Here is a 22640-nt window from a genome sequence, read left to right on the forward strand (position 1 = left end):
GACTTCTCTTTGACTGAGATTACCCTGAAGAAGCAACATTTGAGTTCTCACAAAACTGTGAGAAACCAAAGGAACAGCAGTTCCTAGGCAGTGAAAAGAGCAAGAACTTAAAGATCCTAGGCTAAAATTCCATCCACGGCACCCATACACTAAGTGGTGTTGAGGAATGGATTTAATCTCTGCTTGACATACTCTGTTGCCTCACACGACTGACAGCACTACAAGAGCATGCAAAGCACCTGGAGTGCAGCGCTTGACCAAGAGGAGGCATTTTAGAAATGTGCATTTCAGTCCCACTTTCTTCACCCTTCAAAATCAGACTAAGAGAGACTTATTTTCATGAAAATGATTTTTTCAAGCTTTTTCCTATTTTCAAGTGCCAGTGATCTGGTAAAAGTCTTTGGCAACTGAAAATGTGGCCTATTCTCGCAGACTCCTGGACTGAGAATTTAAAAATATAATTTATGAGGGAGATTTTTGAAGCACTTTTTAGTCTCCACAGCATACTTCCAGCTTCTGTCAATTTTGCTGCCAAAGAAAAAAAGCAAAAGTATAAATACTTTTAAAAAAGTAAAAAAGCAGAAAACCTGGGTTTTAAAAAGCAACAAAGAGAACTACATAAGTGGGTAAGATTTTCTTCTCTTATAAATTAAATCATTTAACAGGAGACCTGGAGGGGAAAGAACGGAAAATTAAATGGAATCTAAGTTCCACACAAGAGCAAACTGATAAAAAGCCATTTTAAAATAGTATTAAAATAGAAAATGCAAATTAGTCTCTGAGGAGGAAAAAATTAAGCTGACCAATTAATAGTTTATGGATTGATTAAATTAGTAAGGCTTTAATTTTCATTGTTATGTTTACATTCTAACAAACGTACTTTTATATTTACTTGTCTGCCTCAATTTGGAGCCCAAATATTTTTACTTGACTGAATTAATATATTCAAAATGTTAATAAATTTGAAAGAAGCTAAATTATAAAACTAGGATTTAGCAGATCATCAGTTCACAAAAACATCTCTACCTAGATTCATTTTTACTTTGGTACTTGAATTATTTTTAATGGCTCTTTAGAAGTTCAAAATATCAGCTCTTGATCTCTTCTATTATTTTTCTAATCAAGTTATGACAGATAGTAATTCACTACTTATTTTCTTCCAATTTTTTATTTCATTTTTAAATTAATTTATTTTTTATTTTTAAAATTTATTTGACAGGTAGAGTTACAGACAGTGAGAGACAGAGACAGAGAGAAAGGTCTTCCATCCGCTGGCTCACTCCCCAAATGGTCATGACAGCCGGAGCTGCACCGATCCGAAGCCAGGAGCCAGGTGCTTCTTCCTGGTCTCCCATGCGGGTGCTGGGGCCCAAGTACTTGGGCCATCCTCCACTGCCCTCCCGGGCCTCAGAAGAGAGCTGGACTGGAAGAGGAGTAACCAGAACCAGAACCAGTGGCCACATGGGACGCTGGCGCCGCAGGCGGAGGATTAACCAAGTGAGCCTCGGCGCCAGCCCCTCTCCCAATTTTCTAAAGCACCTTTTCTCCATGACCATTTCAAAATAGCTATCCAGAATTATCTGCATTCTTTAATCCTTTGACTGATTTGCACACCAATCCAAAAGGTAACACTGTAAAGTAATACTGTAAAATAAAAGCTTTAGGGGCTGGCCCTGTGGCACAGCGGGTTAATGCCCTGGCCTGAAGTGCTGGCATCCCATATGGGCGCCGGTTCAAGACCTGGCTGCTCCACTTCTGATCCAGCTCTCTGCTATGGCCTGGGAAAGCAGTAGAAGATGGCCCAAGTCCTTGGGCCCCTGCAGCACATGGAAGACCTGGAAGAAGCTCCTGGCTCCTGGCTTTGGATCAGCACAGTTCCGGCCATCTGGGGAGTGAACCAGCAGATGGAAGACCTCTCTCTCTCTCTCTGCCTCTCCTTCTCTCTCTGTGTAACTCTGACTTTCAAATACATAAATAAAATCTTAAAAAAAAAAAGTTTTAATATAGTTAAGTAGTTACTGTCAGCCAGAAATATAAGTAGAAGAAAACATGTTATAAAGTAATCTGACCATGTTGAAAGGCAGTATAAAATTAATCTTTGAGATCAGAGTTCTGGCTTGGCTCAGCTGCCTACCATCCATTTGGCCTTGTATAAGTTATTTAGCATTTTTAAAACAGTATACAATAATTACTGGCATTCATTACATAATCAGAATCTCACTCAGGCTGTGGTGTACAGAATAGATGCCAAATGGACAAACTGGGAAACCAACTTAAGAGACAACCTTGGGGGCCAGTGCTGTGACGTAGTAGATTAAGCTTTCACCTGCGGTGATGGCATCCCATATGGGTTCAAGTCCTGGCTGCTCCACTTTCGTTCCAGCTCCCTGCAAATAGCCTGGGAAAGCAGTGGAAGATGGCCCAAGTGCTTGGGCATCTGCACCCACATGGGAGACCCAAAAGAAGCTCCTGGCTCCAGATCAGCCTAGTTCCAGCCATTGCAGCCATTTGGGGAGTGAACCAGCAGATGGAAGACCTGTCTCTCCCTCTCTGTAACTCTGCCTCTCAAATAAGTAAAACAGGACGGACGGACGGACGGATGGAAGGAAGGAAGGAAGGAAGGAAGGAAGGAAGGAAGGAAGAAGAGACAACTTTGGTAATTTAGACGATGGAGGCATGAATTAGAAGGCAGTAAAGTAAGATGCTGTGGCATAGCAGGTATAGCCGCCGCCTGCAGTATAGCAGCCGCCAGTTCAAGTCCCAGATGCTCCACTTCCAATCCAGCTCTCTGCTATGGCCTGGGAAAGGAATACAAGATGGCCCAAGTCCTAGGGCCCCTAAACTCACATTGGAGACCTGGAAGAAGCTCCGGCTCCTGGCTGCAGATTGGCCCAGCTCTGGCTGTTGCGGCCATTTGGGGAGTGAACCAGCAGATCAAAGACCTTTTTGTCTCTCTCTCTCTCTCTCTGTGCCTCTCTGTAAATCTGCCTTTCAAATAAATAAATAAATCTCTTTTTTTTAAAAGGGCCTCTGAACTTGTTCACTACATTTAAATCCCAGATTTTCTACTTATCAAGTGTGTCAGTTTGAACAAGCTACTACTCTCCCTATATCTGTTTTTCTCCTCTACAATGGAAATAAAAACCTTCACAGGATTGTTGCCAAAGAACAAATAAAACAAAACATATACAGCAGTTAGCATGCTGTATGGCATGAAATATAGAGTGCTAATGTTTATCACTATTAATGTAATGTGAATGGGTTGAGAACTGAGAATTAACTACAAAATGCTTAGGAGACAGGAAAGGACAGCTTGGATACAGGAAAAGGTGAGTAGACAGACCAGCTTGAAAGGGGGCTCTATTTGAAGAAATGAGAAACATAGAAGATGCTGAGTTTTCAAGGAAAAGAGTGCTTGCTCTTGAACACACTGAGATGTGCCAGTATAAATGGCTCTGAAATGAAACAGACCAAGACCAGAGAGCAGAGATTCAGGAGTCAGACAGTAATTAAACCCATGGCCAGTGATGAGCATCCCAAAGGAAAGACTATGCAAAGAAATAATGACACTAGGTAGAACCTAAGACACATCAACATCTAAAGAAATGATGGGCATGGAGAGGGCATTGTGCACTGCTTGGACATCCACATCCCGTATCAGAATACCTGGGATCAAATGTGGCCTCCACTTCCAATCCAGCTTCCTGCTAATGCACCTGGGAAGCAGCAGCTCAGATGGCACAAGTATCTGGATTCCTACCATCCATGGGAGCTGGATGGAGTTCCTAACTCTTGCTATTGGCTTGGTGCAGCCCTAGCTGTTGTAGGCATTTCAGGAGTGAAACAGTGAATGGAAGATCACTGTCTCTTTCTCTCTGTCACTCTGCCTTTCAGATAAGTAAATCAACTTTTTAAAAACAAAGGATGGGCAGGGGAAGAAAAGCCTACAAAGGACACAAAGCAAGAGGCTACAGAAGTTAGAAAACAGCAAGATATGTCAAAAGCCAAAATGTGATTCAAAGAATATTCAATAATGTCAATACTGCCAAGCAGAGAAATAAGAAAAGAGAATTTTCACTGGACTTCAGAATGAAGCTATTCATTCACACAATAAATGTCTCAAGCATTGTGCCAGGGCCTCCAGATACAGATATAAGTAAGAAAAATAAGATCCTTGGGGCCCGTGCTGTGGCAGTACGGGCAGGGCCATGTAGCGGCATCCCATATGGGTGCCAGTTTGAGTCCTAGCTGCTCCACTTCCGATCTAGCCCTCTGCTGTGGTCTGGGAAAGCAGTGGAAGATGGCCAAGGTCCTCGGGCCCCTGCACCCACGTGGGAAATGCAGAAAAAGTTCCTGGCTCCTGGCTTTGGGCAGCGCAGCTCTAGCCGTTGCAGCCAACTGGGGAGTAAACCAGGGGATGCAAGAACTTCCCCCACCCTCACCCCGCCTCTCCTTTTCTCTCTGTGTAACTCTGACTTTCAAATAAATCTTTTGAAAAAAAAAAAAAAGAAAGAAAGAAAAATAAGATCCTTGCAGACTTTGCGTTGTAAAAATAGATGGTACAAGAGCAAATAAATGAAATATAAACTGTGTCAAGGACCTATGTAGAGTGATATGGAAGAGTAAAAGGCAGAGGGTAGTTTTAGATAGGGAGTTTGGGACGGCAACCCAGAGGAGGGAAAATTTGAGCGGGGACGTAAGGCAGGAAAGGGCTTGATATAGTCAGAGAACTGAAGGGAGGAGGCCCATGTGACTACACAAGAATGGGAGAGGGCTGGACAGAAGCTAGAGCATGTTTATAGAGCATGCTGAGGGCATAATGAAAAGAGCTGGATGATCATTCCGTTGAACATTCTTACGCAGGGAAGGAAGTTAAGATCACTCTAGCTAAAGGTACTTAACAGTTTCATTTTCCATCATTTATATTAGTCTTAATAATCAGAAAAATGATACTTTACTACCTTTTCAAGCACTGGATTACATCAGCATAGACTCTCCATTTTAAAGGATACTACAGAATTATAAGCATGTTACCTGTTCCATCAGTTTTATTAATCCCCTTTTAAATTTTCCTACATACTCCTATTCCTTTCAAAGGTATTTCCTATAACATCTGCTTGATTTCTATAATTAAACCATATTATTCTGAAGCACTCATTTTCAAACAATGTACATGAGAACTTGAATGCTTTAATACACTCTACACAAATGTTTCTAAAATGTATATAAGCCAATCACACGCCAAAGAACTGAAGAAATTCATTTAAAAAATTGCCTTCATAGTTTGTTTCCTATTTCCTTAATCCATGTATTTACAAACACACATGATAAAATTGATACAGACAACTTTTGTTTCATTCTAAGTGGTTGAATTTTATGCTCATATTGTTTTTAAATTTTGTTATCCACAAGAGGAAAATGTATAGCCCTTCCATATTTATAAGGTTTTCAACAACAAATACAGTAAGTTACTTAATATCTATTAATTATCAGGCAATGAACTGGGTACATGACTTAAGTTACTTTAAATCATGCTAATATTCCTGAAAAATAGGCATTATTCTTCACATTTTACAGATGAGAATACAGGCTCATTGAAGTGGGATGACTTGGAAAAGACTGTAGAACTGGGACTTAAGCCCAGCTCTGTATGTTGGAAAACTCTGGTCACTATACCAGGATGCCTCATACTATTAACAGATTTGGTTTCTCAAACAACACTGTCAGATGTAAGATATTAAATCATAAAATGAATTTTAAATGATTAAAATACTTTATTCAATTTTTAATATTTTGTGTACAACTTTAGAAACATTAGCCATACACATCATTATTTTATAATCACCCCTTTGGCATAACAGCTTGATTTTAAATTTTTTTAATATTAGAGAAAAAAGATAAAAGGAAGCTATAAAAGATAATTACACTGTATTTAATGTCCAAGAAGTATCATCATGGATCAAAATGTTTTCCCAGCTTATCCTCAGAACATATATTAATTTCAGTGGACTACCATCAATTAACTGCCTATTCTTACAAAACATATTTGTCTATCAAAAATATAACAAATGGCCCAAGGTATTCTTCAACCAAAAAAAACCTAACCTCTGATTAGAACCTCTAAATGTCATTAGTCCTCTTAATTTGAAAGGCACCACATCTGAATACATGCATCATAATTCGCTCTAGCTGGATCTATGGATTTATTATATTGTGAGCTCTTCCTACTAAAACTTTTCAGATAGCCAAATCATCCACTAAGACACTAGAAAAAGTTTATACATATTAACAAAAAAAAATTGCTGCCAGATAATCTTTATTTTCCTTAACAAAATACACACAAGAGCACAAAATTCACTTATATATCATCATTATTTTACAAGTATAAATAATGCTCAGAATTCAAGTACAGTCAAGTGCAGGAGTATTTCCTATATGTTAATATGTAAACATAAACTAATTATATACATCATGTGCCTTTGGCCCGGCTGCAAAATAAAAGACACCAAAAAGAAACACTGCACTTGACTGTTCAATTGCATTCCTATTGAGAATTCGTACCAATGCCTATACAGTTACAGTTACAACTTTCATATCCCTTAATGTAAACAACTACATAGACATTTCCTCCCCTACTGGAAATATCTCAAGAGTTAAAATTCTATCCATTTTTAATGATAAAGTACTCCAAATTTTAAGTGTGTTTCATTTCCTTAAAAAACACTATTAGAGAACTTATTCCTAACCAAAGTTCTTCCTATGTCAAAATGAATATTATTTATGTTACATATATAGAAAACAAGAATACTATCATGTTCGCTTACTTTTAGAATGGACAAAAAAAAAAAGCTGTCTAAATAGTGTGAGTCTTTGTACATTCAAAACAATCTCCCTTTACTGATATCACGTGCTTTTAATTAATACCTAGCAGATACAACGTTGATATATTGAAATAGCTAGGCAATCTGAATTTGAATTACATCAAGCATATACTCAGAGGGGCAAAAGAAGAATAAAGTACCATCTAAAAACCAGTAACTGACATCAACAAGACTACACATATCCAGTTCAAGGCACGTAGAAGCATTTACTACTTTGTCATCAAAGATTCTCCACTCAGTTCAGGATTAGGTATAGAATCCGCTCTGGCAACTGTTGATTTGGATTCATTCATTGTTTCCTCATTTTCGGTCTCTTCTTGTTTCTCCTCTGGTTCCTCTGAGCCAGATGCTTTTTCAATCACTTCGTTTATCTGCTCTGTAGTTAATATCTCTTCATCTGCTTGCTCTGTACTAGTATCAAGAACATCTTGTTCTTCTAAAGATTCTGAAAAGATAAAAAGTTAAGACTTTAAGAATATCCAAATGTTAAAATTAATGAATAAGGTGAATAACACACACACAGTCTAACGTTACCCTTAAAAATCCCTTAAAATAAGGTACTTAACTTCCTAGAACATACCATTTATGAGTTATTACTGAAGAAAAAACTCTAGAATAAACCCATAAACCTTCTTTTAACTTAATACTCCGTATTTTCATTCCAAAAGAATTCTGAAAGATGCATTTCATGTTAAATGTCCAAAAATCAGAGTCCCAACAGAACTGGTATTACAAGAGTTCAGCAGAAAAAGCAAACGTATTACTTCCAAATTGTTTGCTGAAGAAACCATTTCCCTTGTGCCTGGGCAACCCCGTGAGCAACAATTGTAAATGCAAGTGTATGTGTGCAGGCAGGTAGGTAGTGCTTTCCTACACTGGTGTATATCTCCATTTTTCAAGAACTGGGGAAATCAGGATCCACCTTTCCCAAAGGTGTGACAAATCTCCCTCATCCACCTACAAAATGAGTCCTCAGCCAGAATATGTTAAGTATCTAGTATGCTAGGGAGAGAAAGTCAAAGGTCATTTCCCCTCATCTCCATAGTAGAAGTTAGGTAAGGGTCTTAGTCTCTATCTGAAAATTTACTCTAATTCTCTGAGTTTTATTAAATTTAAATACCTTAATAATTTTATAATTTTATTAAATAAGCTGCTTTTAATCCTTTAAAATTTAAAGGACAAAGCCGGCGCCGCGGCTCAACAGGCTAATCCTCCGCCTTGCGGCACCGGCACACCAGGTTCTAGTCCCGGTTGGGGCACCGATCCTGTCCCGGTTGCCCCTCTTCCAGGCCAGCTCTCTGCTGTGGCCAGGGAGTGCAGTGGAGGATGGCCCAAGTCCTTGGGCCCTGCACCCCATGGGAGACCAGGAGAAGCACCTGGCTCCTGCCATCGGATCAGCGTGGTGCGTCGGCCGCAGCGCGCCTACCGCGGCGGCCATTGGAGGGTGAACCAACGGCAAAGGAAGACCTTTCTCTCTGTCTCTCTCTCACTATCCACTCTGCCTGTAAAAAAAAAAAAAAAAAAAAAAAAAAAAAAAAAATTAAAGGACAAGACAGAGGATGGAATGACAGGAACAGGGAAGCTTTGGACTACCCAATTTCTGAGTAAAGAATAAAAATCTAGCTCTGAAGCATTTATTTGTTTTGTAATAAATAGCAATTAATATTCTTGCTAGGAGGAGTATGGTTAACTCACAGCAATTAGCAGAGCCCAAAGTCTTGCTAAATGAATATAATTAGTAGTTTTCCAAAGAAATTACATGTTACATGCATACATTTTAACATAAGTCTCCTTAACTAGATGTCTTGGACTCTGGTTTACAGAATTAATTACAACTACCTTCCTCCTTATAAAAGGATTCATATAGAATTAAAGTCCCAAATCCCACAGTTAGGGACATCCAAGTTAATGAGATCTTACTATATGAAATATTTACATGATAATGTTGATAAATCACGTTTGTGTCAAATATCATTAAAAACTCTAATTACATTTTAATATGGAACTTAAAATTGCATTGCTGCACCATTCAGAATCTTATAAAATTTCCATGTAGAAATGCAGTAAGTCATTTGAATTGTGCAATTTGAAAGTCCCCTGCAGAAAAGAAAAGCAGAAGTGGTGAATGAAACTCTATGGACATTTATAGACCATTTCTGCTACAACGGCAAGCCAGTACTTCCAAGGAACACTTCAGGAGTCACCAGTCATTTGTAATCTACCCTCACAATTTACCCAGAGTTAAATTTTTTGTTACAGTTTTGCACAACTCTCTAGCCATAGAACAATACTTTGCTGGCAAGAATTTTACAATTTGTTATATTTAGTTTAGTATACTAAAAGTCACACAAAATTAAAAATCAAGAAGCTCAGAATTCAGGATTCAATTCACCATTATACATGTTTAAGTGAACATAACCCCACATAGTTTGTCATGGCCCACATAATTCTGTCTGACAGATTATCTCAATACTGTACTGAAACAGGAAATGTATCAATGTTCAAGGTTTATCACATGAAAGTTTGTGAGGTTACTATTTTCAGGAAGAAACACTTACTACTAGTGAATGCCAATGAAATTTAAAAATTCTACAGTGACAAAGTTTTCCACTCAATATTATATTTCAGAGAATGTATGAAAGACAAAAAAAGTTGGTGAAATGATGGTATAGATTGAAAAGAGAGGGTAGAGGGAAAGAGAGGGAGAAGAAGAGAAGTATGGTCATCTTCTTAGAATTCTATCTATGAAATACATGAAATCAGTTCTCTTTCTATTAATAAATTTCTTAAAAAAAGAAAACAATCGAAGAGCTTATTAATGATTACTTTTCTTCCCCTGCACTGATTTACAGAAAAACAATTTTAATAGCAGTTGCACTACAAAAAGTTGCAAATATTGCAAATATCAGTTAATCTAAATGAGATAGGTATTTGATGTTTGGGTGTCAATGTCATTTTGTAAGAAACCATTCAAACAAAATTGAAGGAACTAAGTATAAAAGGTTAAAAGAGAATTACACATTCATTTAATAACTACAAGATTTCATAATCAGATTATAAAAGTACTTATTGTGTTTCTATGGGGAGAGTATTATTTGCCTATTCAAATTAAAAAATTGTAAATTTTTTCTGTCTATCTATAGTTTAAAGTAGCTTGGTAGATGGGACCGCAGCCTGCAGTGCCAGCATTCCATATGGGTGCCAGTTCAAGACCCAGCTGCTCCATTTCCAATCCAGTTCTCTGCTATGGCCTGGGAAAGCAATACAAGATGGCCCAGGTCCTTGGGCCCCTGGCTTTGGATCGGCCCAGCTCCGGATGGAAGATCTCCCTCTCTCTCTCTGCCTCTGCCTCTCTGTAACTCTGCCTTTCAAATAAATAAAATAAAATTTAAAAATAAAATAAAATACCTTGGTGGTATAAAAGACATTTTAGAAGATGTTAATATTTGGACATAAAAAACTAAAAGAGAAATCAGCCTTTATGAGTCACAATAATTAAACTACTACTCTTCCCTGTAGGGCCCAGTTTAAGAATAAGATATGACCTAATAAGAATGACCTAATTCCACCTGTAAGAAAAATTTTAAATTGACTTTGGCAGCCACAGTGCCACGAAAACATATTGCAGTGTGATAAAACACAAATGATTGATGGAATTTCTTTTCCCTTATCCTATACCAACATTCTTGAGAGAAAAACTTTTTCTATCAAACAGTAACAACTGGATTCCAGTTGTTTTGGCAAATCCTCAACTTAACTAGATAACTCAAACTCATAAAACTGGGTATGACTGTATAATGAATACCACTGCCTCACCTATAAAGCACACACATGCAAAAAAAAAAAGGCAAGAACTTCATCTTACCTTTAGATTTTTAACATAGATCTTGAAAGAATAACTTGGAAGCAAATTAAAGAATAGTCTGGCAAAACAATTTCATTTATTTTTGCTTTACTAATATATTAAATTATGCCCTGCTAACACATCAGTGCTCACTATATGCAAACTATAAACTGACCCAAAGGAACTTTGTTAAATTAAAATCAACAGTTTGTCTTTGAACTTGCACGTTTTAAACAAGGCAGCTTTTACAAGATTTTCATGCCTTAGGGAAAATCCAACTTATTAGGAGCAAAGGCACAGACTTCATCCCAACTCAACCTTATGACTCAACAAATAAAATTCAATTAAAGAGTAACCTACCTATGAGAAAGTAGCTAGTATTCAATATACAGAATATCGTTTGCCATTGCTGAACAAAGCAATTAACCAAGTTAAGAGTTTCATTATTAAGCAATGACCTAAAACTAAGCCACTATGTGAAGGTGTTTTAGTAAAGGGAGTCAGAAAGCCGAAAGATTTCTGTCTAAAATAAGAATGAACAACACACTACAGGCAAGTTCACATCCTGAGTAAGCAGCACATAATTAAATTTACACAAAGGGACTTTGGATCTGATAAATGCAAAGAATTCAACAAAATTTACATGATTAAATAGTTCAATTTCTTAGAGCATCATAATAAAAATACTAAAAATATGACTTCCCCTCTTCAATGCAAGCTAATGGTAACAGTATTTTGCATAAGACAAAAGGAGAGGACAGAGATCAGATTACCAAGATAAATTTCACCATATATAAATTTAACTTGTTATTTTTGTTAATATTGACTAGACTCCATGAGTTTTATTATAAGTGAGTTATATTCGGTCTAATAGAAGCTACTTTCTACTAAAATAATTATATAAGCCCCAAACAAACACAACTGACCCATGAAAACATAATAAATATTAACATTTTTTAAACAGCTAGTCAAAAACTCATCATACTGGCATACTAACAATGTATAAACCTAGTATTTAATGATTATCACATCTAGCAAAAAGAACATATATACCCAGTATTTTAGAAAGCATATTTTTTAAAGCCAAAGCTGATAAAACACTTCAATGTGACTTTACAGAGATTTAAGTATTACTGCATTACTCATGGAATCATAAAAGAAATCTAAGAACAGTTCCTTTATTAGCATATAATATCTAGTCTTCACAGAAAAAAATTAATTTGGGAAATTTCTTGTGTTTATCTATTACTATAGCATCTGTATACACAGTTCCAAGAAAAAAAAAATCTACAAATACAAATGAGTAATTAATGAGAGATATTTCTTCCAGGTCTCTTTGATGAAAACATCCCAAGATTTCATATAGTGTTCTAAAAAGTGATCCAGAATTTTAAAAGCCTTGTGCCTCATCATAAGTGCAAAATCTTCCAGTATCAGAATCCAGACAAAATTTAATTTTGAAGTCTCACGTAAAATTGGGAAAAAAATGTTTCTTCAATTAATTCTAGATTATTTACTCATTTAAGCAGTCACTGATATTTGTTGAAAGAAAAGTTCAGATGGAACAAAGCTCCCTTTGATTCCATTTGTAAATTCAATAACCTACAGTTCTTGCTGCTGAGGAACTGTTTTAATACTTTTCAAAAATATTAAAAAAATAAATAAAGTATTCTTTTCAGCTCTCAAAACTCTACATCATTGAAGAATTTAGAAATCAGAAGTTGAAGTCCCTGGGTACATTGACTATTAGCACAGAGTAGATGAGTCAGATGACATGGTCTTATTAAATACTTCCTTTTAATTGGGGTATACCACTGGTATTCAAAACAAATGCAGCTTCATCTGTTCATCATAAATATTTCCAGTTGTTTGCTAGAGAAATCCAGCTTGGAAGTGATAACTGTGTACCACAGTATTGAGAAAAAAGTCTTGGAGAAAAGTTTCAGTCTTCCGCAAAGCCCAAGAAGAAAACATGTTCATGGCCACTTTGATGAATCCGAAGAGGTATGAAAAAGTTACTACTATAGAAACTATCCTAACCAAATGGAATTATTGCTTCAGGTCTTTTAGCACTACAGAGTTATCAGACCCTGCCTCAAATTTTGCCTTCACCTTTTAACATTACCTTATTAGGGTTGAGTTTGAGCCAGTTAGACTTCATTCCGGAGATTTCAGACAGAAAAGGAGACATCTGGGATATTGCTCCTCCTAAATTAGATGAGAAGGAAAGGTATAGCTGGGTGTTGCTAACTATCCATCTTGACCTTAGCAGAAGACATAAGCATGGGACTTATCACGATTTTTATTTTGCTGCGTTTTTTTCCTTTCTTTTCTTTTTTTTTTTCCTCTTTATTTTTGGTCCCAACTATTGACTTTCAAATATTCATTTAGTTTTCATAAGCAAGTTACTCATGGAAAGGACTTCAATTTTTCCTCTAGGCATCTTCAGTATGAAACTCTTTAATTTTTCAGTTCCAAGAGGTTGCAATGGCAAGGCAGATGGTTGGTATGTGACAGCATGCAGCTCAGAGCATGATTTAAGCAAAAAAAATTTGACATCGTGTTTAGAGTTGACGTTGCCGACTTGGAGAAGACGAATGCATTGATTCAGTGTTGGAAGTATAAAGGCCTCTGTCAGCTATCTGTATTCAAATTCATTTTGATATGTTAGTAAGCCAAAAGCCAAGCCCAATTCAACATACATATTTAGGTTCAATCTTCAGTTTAAAATAAACTAAAAAGATTTTCAAATCTCACTAAATTTCTGACATCTAAAAATTTACTGCCTCATAATATTCCCAGTTAAAGCAATTTTTGTAATGCTCAATGAAAAATAAACCAAATACATGTAAATGATAATTCCTAAAATTAAAAGGATAAATACTGACAATTATGTGAACTAAATTTCTAGTATACATACCAGACATAGCACCAGAATATTATGGCCTATGTCAAAATTTTTGCAATCTTTATAATTCAGAGCTAATTAACAAGTAGCAAAAATTAGTTGACAATTAATAGTTAGATCTTCCATATCACCTTTTGATTTTTTAAGTTAAATTTCCTCAAAAATTCCTAAAACATAATTGCATGATACATTCTAAAACTCAACAAATTCCGATAAATTCTGTTTCTCTAAAATATGGTAAATTTTACATCAAAGAAATTTTTGTTTCAAGGGAACACCATTCCTATTGAAATAGTCATCCAAAAAAGGCAAGGATGACTTTCCAATTTCAAAGTTTCCTGTTTTCTGATAATTTTTACTGGTTCAAGTAGTAGACGCTAATCTATTTTATCCATGAATCTTACGTCTTTTATCAGTTATTTTCACAGTTCTAGTAATTTTCTTCACTCAGATAACTGAAAAAAATGAGCCCATGATGAGAACTAGTCAAATCTCCAACAGTTGTTAGAAGAGCTCACTTTCTAATCCATAAGCTGTACACTGGAAATTTATATTCATTAAATAAAAGTTAAAAAAAAAAAAAAAAAAGAAGAGCTCACTTTCATAAATGTTTATTTAGCTAATGCTATATACTGCCTCTCACAATAAAACCTGCATTTTAAAACTGAAACACATCACATGAATCACAAAGAAGGCCATATCAGAGCAATCAATGATCCATGCATTCTGCAAAATAATAAATTCAGTTTTCCCAAAAAGCATTATGCCTCTATTATTGTTAAAGAGTGCATTATTAACAGATAAAACTGTTATGATATATGATATATTCTTACCTTCACTGAATTGGTTCTCTGATGGAAGCGTACTTCCTGATGGCAAGGGACCAACCGAACTTGACTCTTCCACTACCTGCCTCTTCTCAAAACTAAACTCTGGAAGTCTTGGAGCCTGGGGTCTGGTTTTTCTTGCAGGGTTCAAGAAAAAACAGTAGGCACATCGAAAAGCTGCAGAGAAATTTTTAAAAAATAAACAAAATCACAAACCAAAAAAAGTTCAAGAACCAATTAGGTAACTTACAAAATTACTTTTGCAAAGAAAGAACACTTCAGAATTTATTTACCCCTTATGAAATTCACATTCTTTTAATAATATTATGGTAGGTGTTCGAAACAAAGATTATCTAAAGCATACTTATTAATTATTACTAGAAAAAGCATAACAAGCTACACAGCAGGTTAACTAATAGCAAAACAGTAACAATGACTTAAATGCTTCACTAGTCACCAGAATCATTAGGCATTTTAGAACCTAGAACTTGGCTCATTTGCCCAAGAAAATGCAGTAGTCTCTTTTCAGAAGCATTAATTAATTTACCACAGAAGTTTTTAATAGCAGTGTATAGGAGAATCATCTGCAGAGATTTTTAAAAGCGCTGATACATAGGCCCTACCCAAGATCAACCGAATCAGACTCTCTGTAGGTGAGTGGTTCTGGGTAGCTTTATTTTTTTAGTTTGTTAGGTGATTATGCAGTGCAGTGAGGTTTAAAAAAAAACTAGCTGTGCATTATATGAGGGAGAAATCTGAGTTGTCCTCTCTGCCCTATTCAGAGTACCTGGCCAATGTATACAGACACAACACCTAAAATAAAATGGTATTACAAAGGAAGTGGCATAAAATTAAATATTCAAGAGTAAAATATTTAAATCTAACTGTCCAATAATTCTTACCAATGTACTCAAATTCTTCCTTCAAAGCCATGCCATTATGAGAAAAACACTGCTGACATATAAGGGCATACCTACACCAAAAAGAAAATTCAACAGGTAAGTACAAATATAGACAAATATCATGGGAGAAGCTAAATAGTTTAGCTCTTGTGGCTAAACTATATTTTAACATAGCTAAATATGCCATAACATATTAGATAATAAGTAAACCATAAACAATACTCTAAACAAAAGCCAAGATTAACCAAAGTCATTTCAAACATTTAAAATGTTTTTTTTTTTTTAACTTTTATTTAATGAATATAAATTTCCAAAGTATAGCCCATGGGTTACAATGGCTTCCCCCCTCCCATAACTTCCCTCCCGCCCGCAATCCTCCCCCTTCCCGCTCCCTTTCCCCTTCCATTCATGTAAAGATTCATTTTCAATTCTCTTTGTATACAGAAGATCAGTTTAGTATATATCAGGTAAAGATTTCAACATTTTGCCCCTATAGCAACACAAAGTGAAAAAACTACCATTGGATTACTAATTATAGCATTAAATAGCAATGTACAGCACATTAAAGACAGAGATCCTACATAATTTTTTTTTCAAATTAATTAATTTTCTATGCCATTTCCATTTTAACACCAGGTTGTTTTTTTTTTTCATTTCCAATTCTCTTTATATACAGAAGATCAATTCAGTATATAATTAGTAAAGACCTCATCAGTTTGTGCCCACACAGAAACGCAAAGTATAAAAATACTGTTTCAGTACTAGTTATAGCATCACTTCGCTTTAGACGACACATTAGGGACAGATCCCACATGGGGTGTAAGTACACAGTGACTCCTGTTGCTGATTTAACAATTTGACACTCCTGTTCATGGCGTCAGTAATCTCCCTAGGCTCTAGTCATGAGTTGCCAGGGCTATGGAAGCCTTTAGAGTTCGCTGACTTCGATCTTATTCCGATAGGGTCATAGTCAAAGTGGAAGTTCTCTCCTCCCTTCGGAGAAGGGTACCTCCTTCTTTGATGGCCCCGTTCTTTCCACTGGGATCTCACTCACAGAGATCATTCATTTAGGTCTTTTTTTTTTTTTTTCCATGATATCTTGGCTTTCCATGCCTGCTATACTCTCATGGGCTCTTCAGCCAGATCTGAATGCCTTGAGGGCTGATTCTGAGGCCGGAGTGTTGTTTAGGACATCTGCCATCCTATGAGTCTGCGAATTAAAATGTTTTAATTTAAAATGTTTAATTTACACATCAAATTAAAAATACACTAAGCCAACAGTAAAATGAGTGTATCCTCAGCAAGTTAGCAGAAATATATTTGACAACTGAAGACTTTAAATTTTGATGTTTCCAAACATGCATTACTAGGGATAACAGCTCCCAAATCTGTGATAAGGCTAAAAAGAATAGTGGCAGGCATTTGGCCAATGGCTTAAGACACTAGTTGAGAACATCTGTATTGGAGTACATGGTTTCAAGTCCCAGGTCCACTCCCAATTCCAGCTGCCTACTAATGTGCATCCTGGAGGCAGCTAGCAATGGCTCAAGTGGTTAGGTTTCTGCAACCACCTGTTAGACCTGGACTGGGATCTCAGCTTCCAGCTTCTGCCTAGTTTCTGGGAAGTGAACCAGTAGATGGCAGAGCTCTCTGTCTACATATCTGTTTATCAGTCTCTCTGCACCTCAGAAAAAATTTGCTTTATGTTGGGAAAGATGGAGCCATAATAGACTCACAATGAACATTAAGACCTCTGAGAAGTACTGCAGAAAAGAAATAAATTTCAATGTGCTTAGTCTGGTCCAAAGATTACTTTCGATATATCATGATTCCTATACCTTTCTCAGCTGCACTTAAACATTTTCTTCATTTTCTTCTTATATACTTTCTCTCTTCTCTGTGTATGTAACTTAACAAATACTTGGCTCTAACAAACATGATTTTATCTGTTTTGAGTAATATACAATTTATTATGTTAACATAGAAATCTGGTCCTGGGCCGGTGCCATGGCTCATTTGGTTAATCCTCCACCTGTGGCGCCAGCATCCCATATGGGCGCCAGGTTCTAGTCCCAGTCGCTCCTCTTCCAGTCCAGCTCTCTGCTGTGGCCCCAGAAGGCAGTGGAGGATGGCCCAAGTGCTTGGGCCCTGCACCCACGTGGGAGACCAGGAAGAAGCACCTGGCAACTTGGTTCAGATCGGCGCAACACCGGCCATAGGGGCCATTTGGGGAGTGAACCAACAGAAGGAAGACCTTTCTCTCTGTCTCTCCCTGTCTATATCTCTACCTGTCAAATAAGAAAAAAAGGAAAGAAGGAAGGAAGGAAGGAAGGAAGGAAGGAAGGAAGGAAGGAAGGAAGGAAGGAAGGAAGGAAGGAAAGGGGAAGGGGAAGGGAGGGGAGGGGAGGGGAGGGAGGGGAGGGGAGGGGAGGGGAGGGGAGGGGAGGGAGGGGAGGGGAGGGGAGGGGAGGGGAGGGAGGGAGGGAAGAAGGGAAGAAGGGAAGAAGGAAAGAAGGAAGGAAGGAAGGAAGGAAGGAAGGAAGGAAGGAAGGAAAGAAATCGGGTCCCTTAATGAAAAGGATCATATTAACTAGTAAAAGTTGTCAAATACCTACTTTACTATCCTATTAATCTCTTTAAAATTCTATACTATATGGGGCCGGCACTGTGGCGTAGTGGGTAAAGCCACTGCCTGCAGCGCTGGCATCCCATATTGGTGCCAGTTCAAGTCCTGGCTGCTCCACTTCTGATCCAGCTCTCTGCTATGAACTGGGAAAGCAGTAGAAGATGGCCCAGGTCCTTGGGCCCCTGCACCCGTGTGAGAAACGCGGAAGAAACTCTTGGCTCCTGGCTTTGGAATGGCACAGCTCCGGCCACTGCAGCCAACTGGGGAGTGAACCAGCGGATGAAAGACCAATCTCTCTCTCTCTCTCTCTCTCTCTCTCTCTCTGCCTTTCCTTCTCTCTGTGTGTAACTCTGACTTTCAAATACATAAATAAATCTTTAAAAAAAAATTATACACTATGACAATTTCTCTACTCATATAATACTTATCTTCCTGGAGCTACTGTAAGGATCAAATAAGATAAAATTGGGAAGGCAGTTTGAGAACCCTGAGTGCTAAACAATGAGTACATTGTTCTCATCACTATCATGGGATTATAACCACCACTGAATCACCTATAAAACCCCATTTCAAGGGGCTGGCATTGTGGCACAGTGGGTTAAGCTGCTTCCTGTGACAATGCCACCCCATATCAGAGCCCTGGTACAAATTCTGGGTGTCCCACTTCCAATCCAGCTACTTATTAATGTACGTGGGAAAGCAAAGGAAGAGGGTCTACATGCTTGGGTCCTGCCACCCATATGGGGAAACCAAAAAGAGTCCCTGGATCCTGGCTTAGACCTGGCCTGGCCTAGCCCTGGCCATTGAAGCCACTTAGGGAATGAACTAGCAGATGGAAGATCACTTTCTCTTTCTCTCCCTCTTTCTGTGTCATTCTGCCTACCAAATAAATAAAATAAATCTTTAAAAATAAATAAACAAAACCCTATTTCATAGAATTTATCAGGTTTTCACTATTTTTATGCTTTTTCAATTTAAGAGGTTAAATTTTTCTAAAAATAATCATAAAGCAGAGTTAAGCTTATTTTTTCCAAATGGCTTTTATATAGGCTACTTTGTCCAAACTCCTCCTAAAAACCAATTAAAGGGACTGGCACTGTGGTGCAGCAGGTAAAGAAAGCCACTGCCTGCAGTGCCAGCATCCCATATGGGCACTGGTTTGAGTCCCTGTTGCTCTACTTCCAATCCAACTCTCTACTGATGGCCTGGAAAAATGGTAGAAGATGGCCCAAGTCCCTGGGGCCCTGCACCCATGTGGGAGATCTGGAAGAAGCTCCTGGCTCCTGGCTTCAGATCGGCCCAGCTCAGGCCGTTGTAGCCATTTGGGGATTGAACCAGAGGATGGAATACCTCTCTCTCTCTCTCTCTCTCTCTCTCTCCCTCTCTCTTTCTCTCCCTCTCTGCCTCTGCTTCTCTGTAACTTTACCTTTCAAGTAAACAAATCTTTTAAAAAATTAAAATAAAAAACTGAATAAATTGTCTTTTACAGGGCTATAAAATACTCTATTTTTGTTCTAAAAATTGGGAAATAGGAGCCAAAGACATCCAGTGTAGGCATACATACATTCTGACAAAAACCTTTTTTCATTTCCATTTATCTATCACTCTGGCAAACATTACCTGTTCTGTGGACCATCACCAACTAAATATTCAACAATTCTATCCAGAGCACCTCGTTCTCGGGGGAGAATGGGTCTTGCTAAAGGTGGACCTGGAGGATGAAGACCTATTAAAGAAATAAATACATAGAAAATGTAACTCAATTACAAGATCAATGTTTGTCAGAACTTTTAAAAGATTTTTAACTGGCAAAATATTCATTCTTTGGGACCGGCGCTATGGTGCAACCGGTTAAAGCCCCAGTCTGCAGTGCTGGCATCCCATATGGGCACCGGTTTGACTCCTGGCTGCTCTTCTTCCAATCCAGCTCTCTGCTATGTCCTGAGAAAGCAGTAGAAGATGGCCCCAAGTCATTGGGCCCTTGCACCTGAGTGGGAGACCTGGAAGAAGCCTGGCTCCTGGCCGCTGTGGTCATCTGGGGAGTGAACCAACAGAATGGAAGACCTCTCTCTCTGGCTTTACCTCTCTCCGTAACTCTCTTTCAAATAAATAAAAATAATTCTTAAAAAATAATATTCATTCTATAAATCTCTGTAGAACATTCAAATTTTCATTAAAACTACTGAACTACAAATAATGTATAATGTTTATAAATAATCTGTTAGGATATGAAATTATGTTAGGTTCCATGTAAGTTAATCTTAAAAATACCCCAACTCTTAAAGGTATTTATAATAATAAATTAAGGGATTTCTACTTTGGAAGATAACACAGTAATGGGTTGGATTTGCTTTCCTATCTAAAATAACTAAAAAAAATTTTTCAAAATATATGAATTAACAGTTTTAAAGACTGGATTTCAGGCAATGTAAGTTTATGTTCCCTTAGAGACTAAAAACAAGAAACATATTACAATTACCCAAGCTTATTACCTGCAGTTTGCAGACATCAACACAAGATAGACAAATGCAGGTGAAGTATAGCTGTCTTTCAGAGTTGAAGAGACAGCTGGAACTCTGGGAAGGTCAAAGTGGCCCAATTCATAGAAAAGAATACAAAAGAGGACAGAAGACACAGAGAAGGAACACCAAAGGTCTGCACAGGTCTCCCAGAGCATCCAGAGTACTGACAAGTAGCTTGTGTAACAAAACTACCTGAGAATAAAGAACCATCCAAAAGGATGAAAGGAAACAATGCTCACACAAGACCAGTAACACTGCCTGTATCCACCAGCAAGAAAGGAAAACCTGACACATGGGTCATTATATAAAGTATCTAGAATAGTTTTGCATAGAGATGTAAAAAATATTTGGCAACCAACAAGGTAAAATAAATAACATCTAGCACCAGATCAAAAATTAGTAACCACGTGAACAAGCAGGAAAATATCACCTAAAGTGAAGAATGATCAATCGACATTATACCAGAAATGACAAGATGACTGAATTAGTAGACATAAATAAGAGCTTTTACTATATAATCTATAGATGCAAAGGAGTCAGTAGGTTAAGTGTAGACATGAAAAAAATTAAAAACACTCAACCTGAACTTGTATAGATGAAAACTATAATGAAAATGTATATAGATGAAAACTAGTAAACAGCACTTTAGAAATTGAAGAAAAAAATTGGTGAATTTGAAGACATAGCAAAAGAAACTAAAAATGAACCAGAGAAAAAAGATTAAAAACTTTTAAGTGAACAAGGCCTCAGCAAGCTCTAGAACAACCTTAAGTAGCCTAATAAATGCGTAATTAGAGTCCATGAAGAGAGATAAGAAAAGGAAATACACATTTGAAGAAAAAATGCCAAGGCAGGCATTTGGCATAGCAGTAAAGTCACCACTTCAGATGCCCAAATTCCAAATAGAAGTGCCCAGGTTCAAGTTCTAACTGGTCCCAGTTCCAGGTTCCTGCTAATGAATACCCTGGGAGGCAACAGATGATGGCACAAAGCAGTTGGGACTCTGTCATCAACATGGGAGACCTGGATTGGATTCTCACCTCCCAGCTGTTGTGAGCATTTGGAGAATGAACATGTAGATGGAGATTTTCTCGCTCTCCCTCTTTTTCTCACCTTCTCCCTCTGTTTTTCAAATGAAAATAGGTTTTTAAAACAGGGTTGGTGCTGTGGCACAGTAGGTTTAAAGCCCCAGCCTGCAGCACTGGCATCTCATATCTGTGCTAGTTGGAGTCCCGGCTGCCTCACTTCCGATCCAGCTCCCTGAAGTGTCTGGGAAAGCAGCAGAGGATGGTCCAAGTCCTTGGGCCCTTGCGCCAATGAAGGGAGAACTGGAAGAAGCTTCTGGCTCCTGGCTTCTGCTTGGCTCAGCTCCGGCCAATGCAGCCATTTGGAGAGTGAGCCATCAGATGGAAGACCTCTCTTTCTATGTCTCTACCTCTCTTTCAAATAAATAAATATTTTAAAAAATAAAATAAACACACAAAACTTATCCAAATTTGATGAAAGCTATAAACCCATAGACACAATGGAAAGATACATTTTCAGTTCTGAAAGAGAATAAATGCCAATCCAGAATACTTTACCCAGCAGTGCTATCTTTTATAAATGAAGGGGAAACAAAGACATTTCAAGACAATCTGAAATTGACGGACTTCATCACCACCAGACTAGCTTTACAAAAGATGCTTAGGAAGCCCTATAGATGAAAACAAAGAAAGATAATTACCATCCTGAAAAGACCTTGAAAGTATAAAACTTACTAAAGAAAGAATAATGAATATTAAAAATAAAAATAATTATTTTTAAATGACAGGTCTAAGTCATTACCTATCAATAACAACGCTGAATATATGAACTAAATTCCCAAATTAAGAGATACAGACTGAATGGATTTAAAAACAAGACCCCAACACTATACTATCTATATGCAACTCACTTCACCTAAAAAGACACAGACTGAAAAGATGAAAAAAAGATATTCCACAGTAATGGAAGCCAAAGTCAAGCAAGAATAACCATACTTTATACTACACAAAACAGATTATAAGATAAAGCCTGTTAAGAGACAAAGACTATCAATACATAATGATCAAGGGATCAATTATTCAACAAGAAATATGGAAGTAGTAA

The 22640-nt window shown here is 37.4% G+C and overlaps 1 protein-coding gene across 4 annotated transcripts in view; it reads right to left on the minus strand.

Moving 5' to 3' along the window:
* Nucleotides 1-5811: 5811 nt before the first annotated feature.
* LNPK (lunapark, ER junction formation factor) overlaps nucleotides 5812-22640 on the minus strand; it is a 100086-nt gene continuing 83257 nt past the window's right edge. Inside the window, exons 10-14 of one of the 4 annotated variants that reach the window (XM_062188186.1) lie at nucleotides 19609-19714; nucleotides 15363-15433; nucleotides 14467-14637; nucleotides 12851-12933; nucleotides 7233-7326 (exon numbers count right to left, since the gene is read on the minus strand). In XM_062188186.1, the coding sequence (XP_062044170.1) occupies nucleotides 7318-7326; nucleotides 12851-12933; nucleotides 14467-14637; nucleotides 15363-15433; nucleotides 19609-19714 (440 nt within the window). In that variant the 3' untranslated portion in view covers nucleotides 7233-7317. Of the gene's footprint in view, nucleotides 7327-12850; nucleotides 12934-12955; nucleotides 13368-14466; nucleotides 14638-15362; nucleotides 15434-19608; nucleotides 19715-22640 lie in introns of those variants that run through there. The other 3 variants (XM_062188179.1, XM_062188205.1, XM_062188196.1) reach the window with 3 other exon arrangements.

Source organism: Lepus europaeus, chromosome 1, assembly GCF_033115175.1.
Source record: "Lepus europaeus isolate LE1 chromosome 1, mLepTim1.pri, whole genome shotgun sequence".
Taxonomy (NCBI): domain Eukaryota; kingdom Metazoa; phylum Chordata; class Mammalia; order Lagomorpha; family Leporidae; genus Lepus; species Lepus europaeus.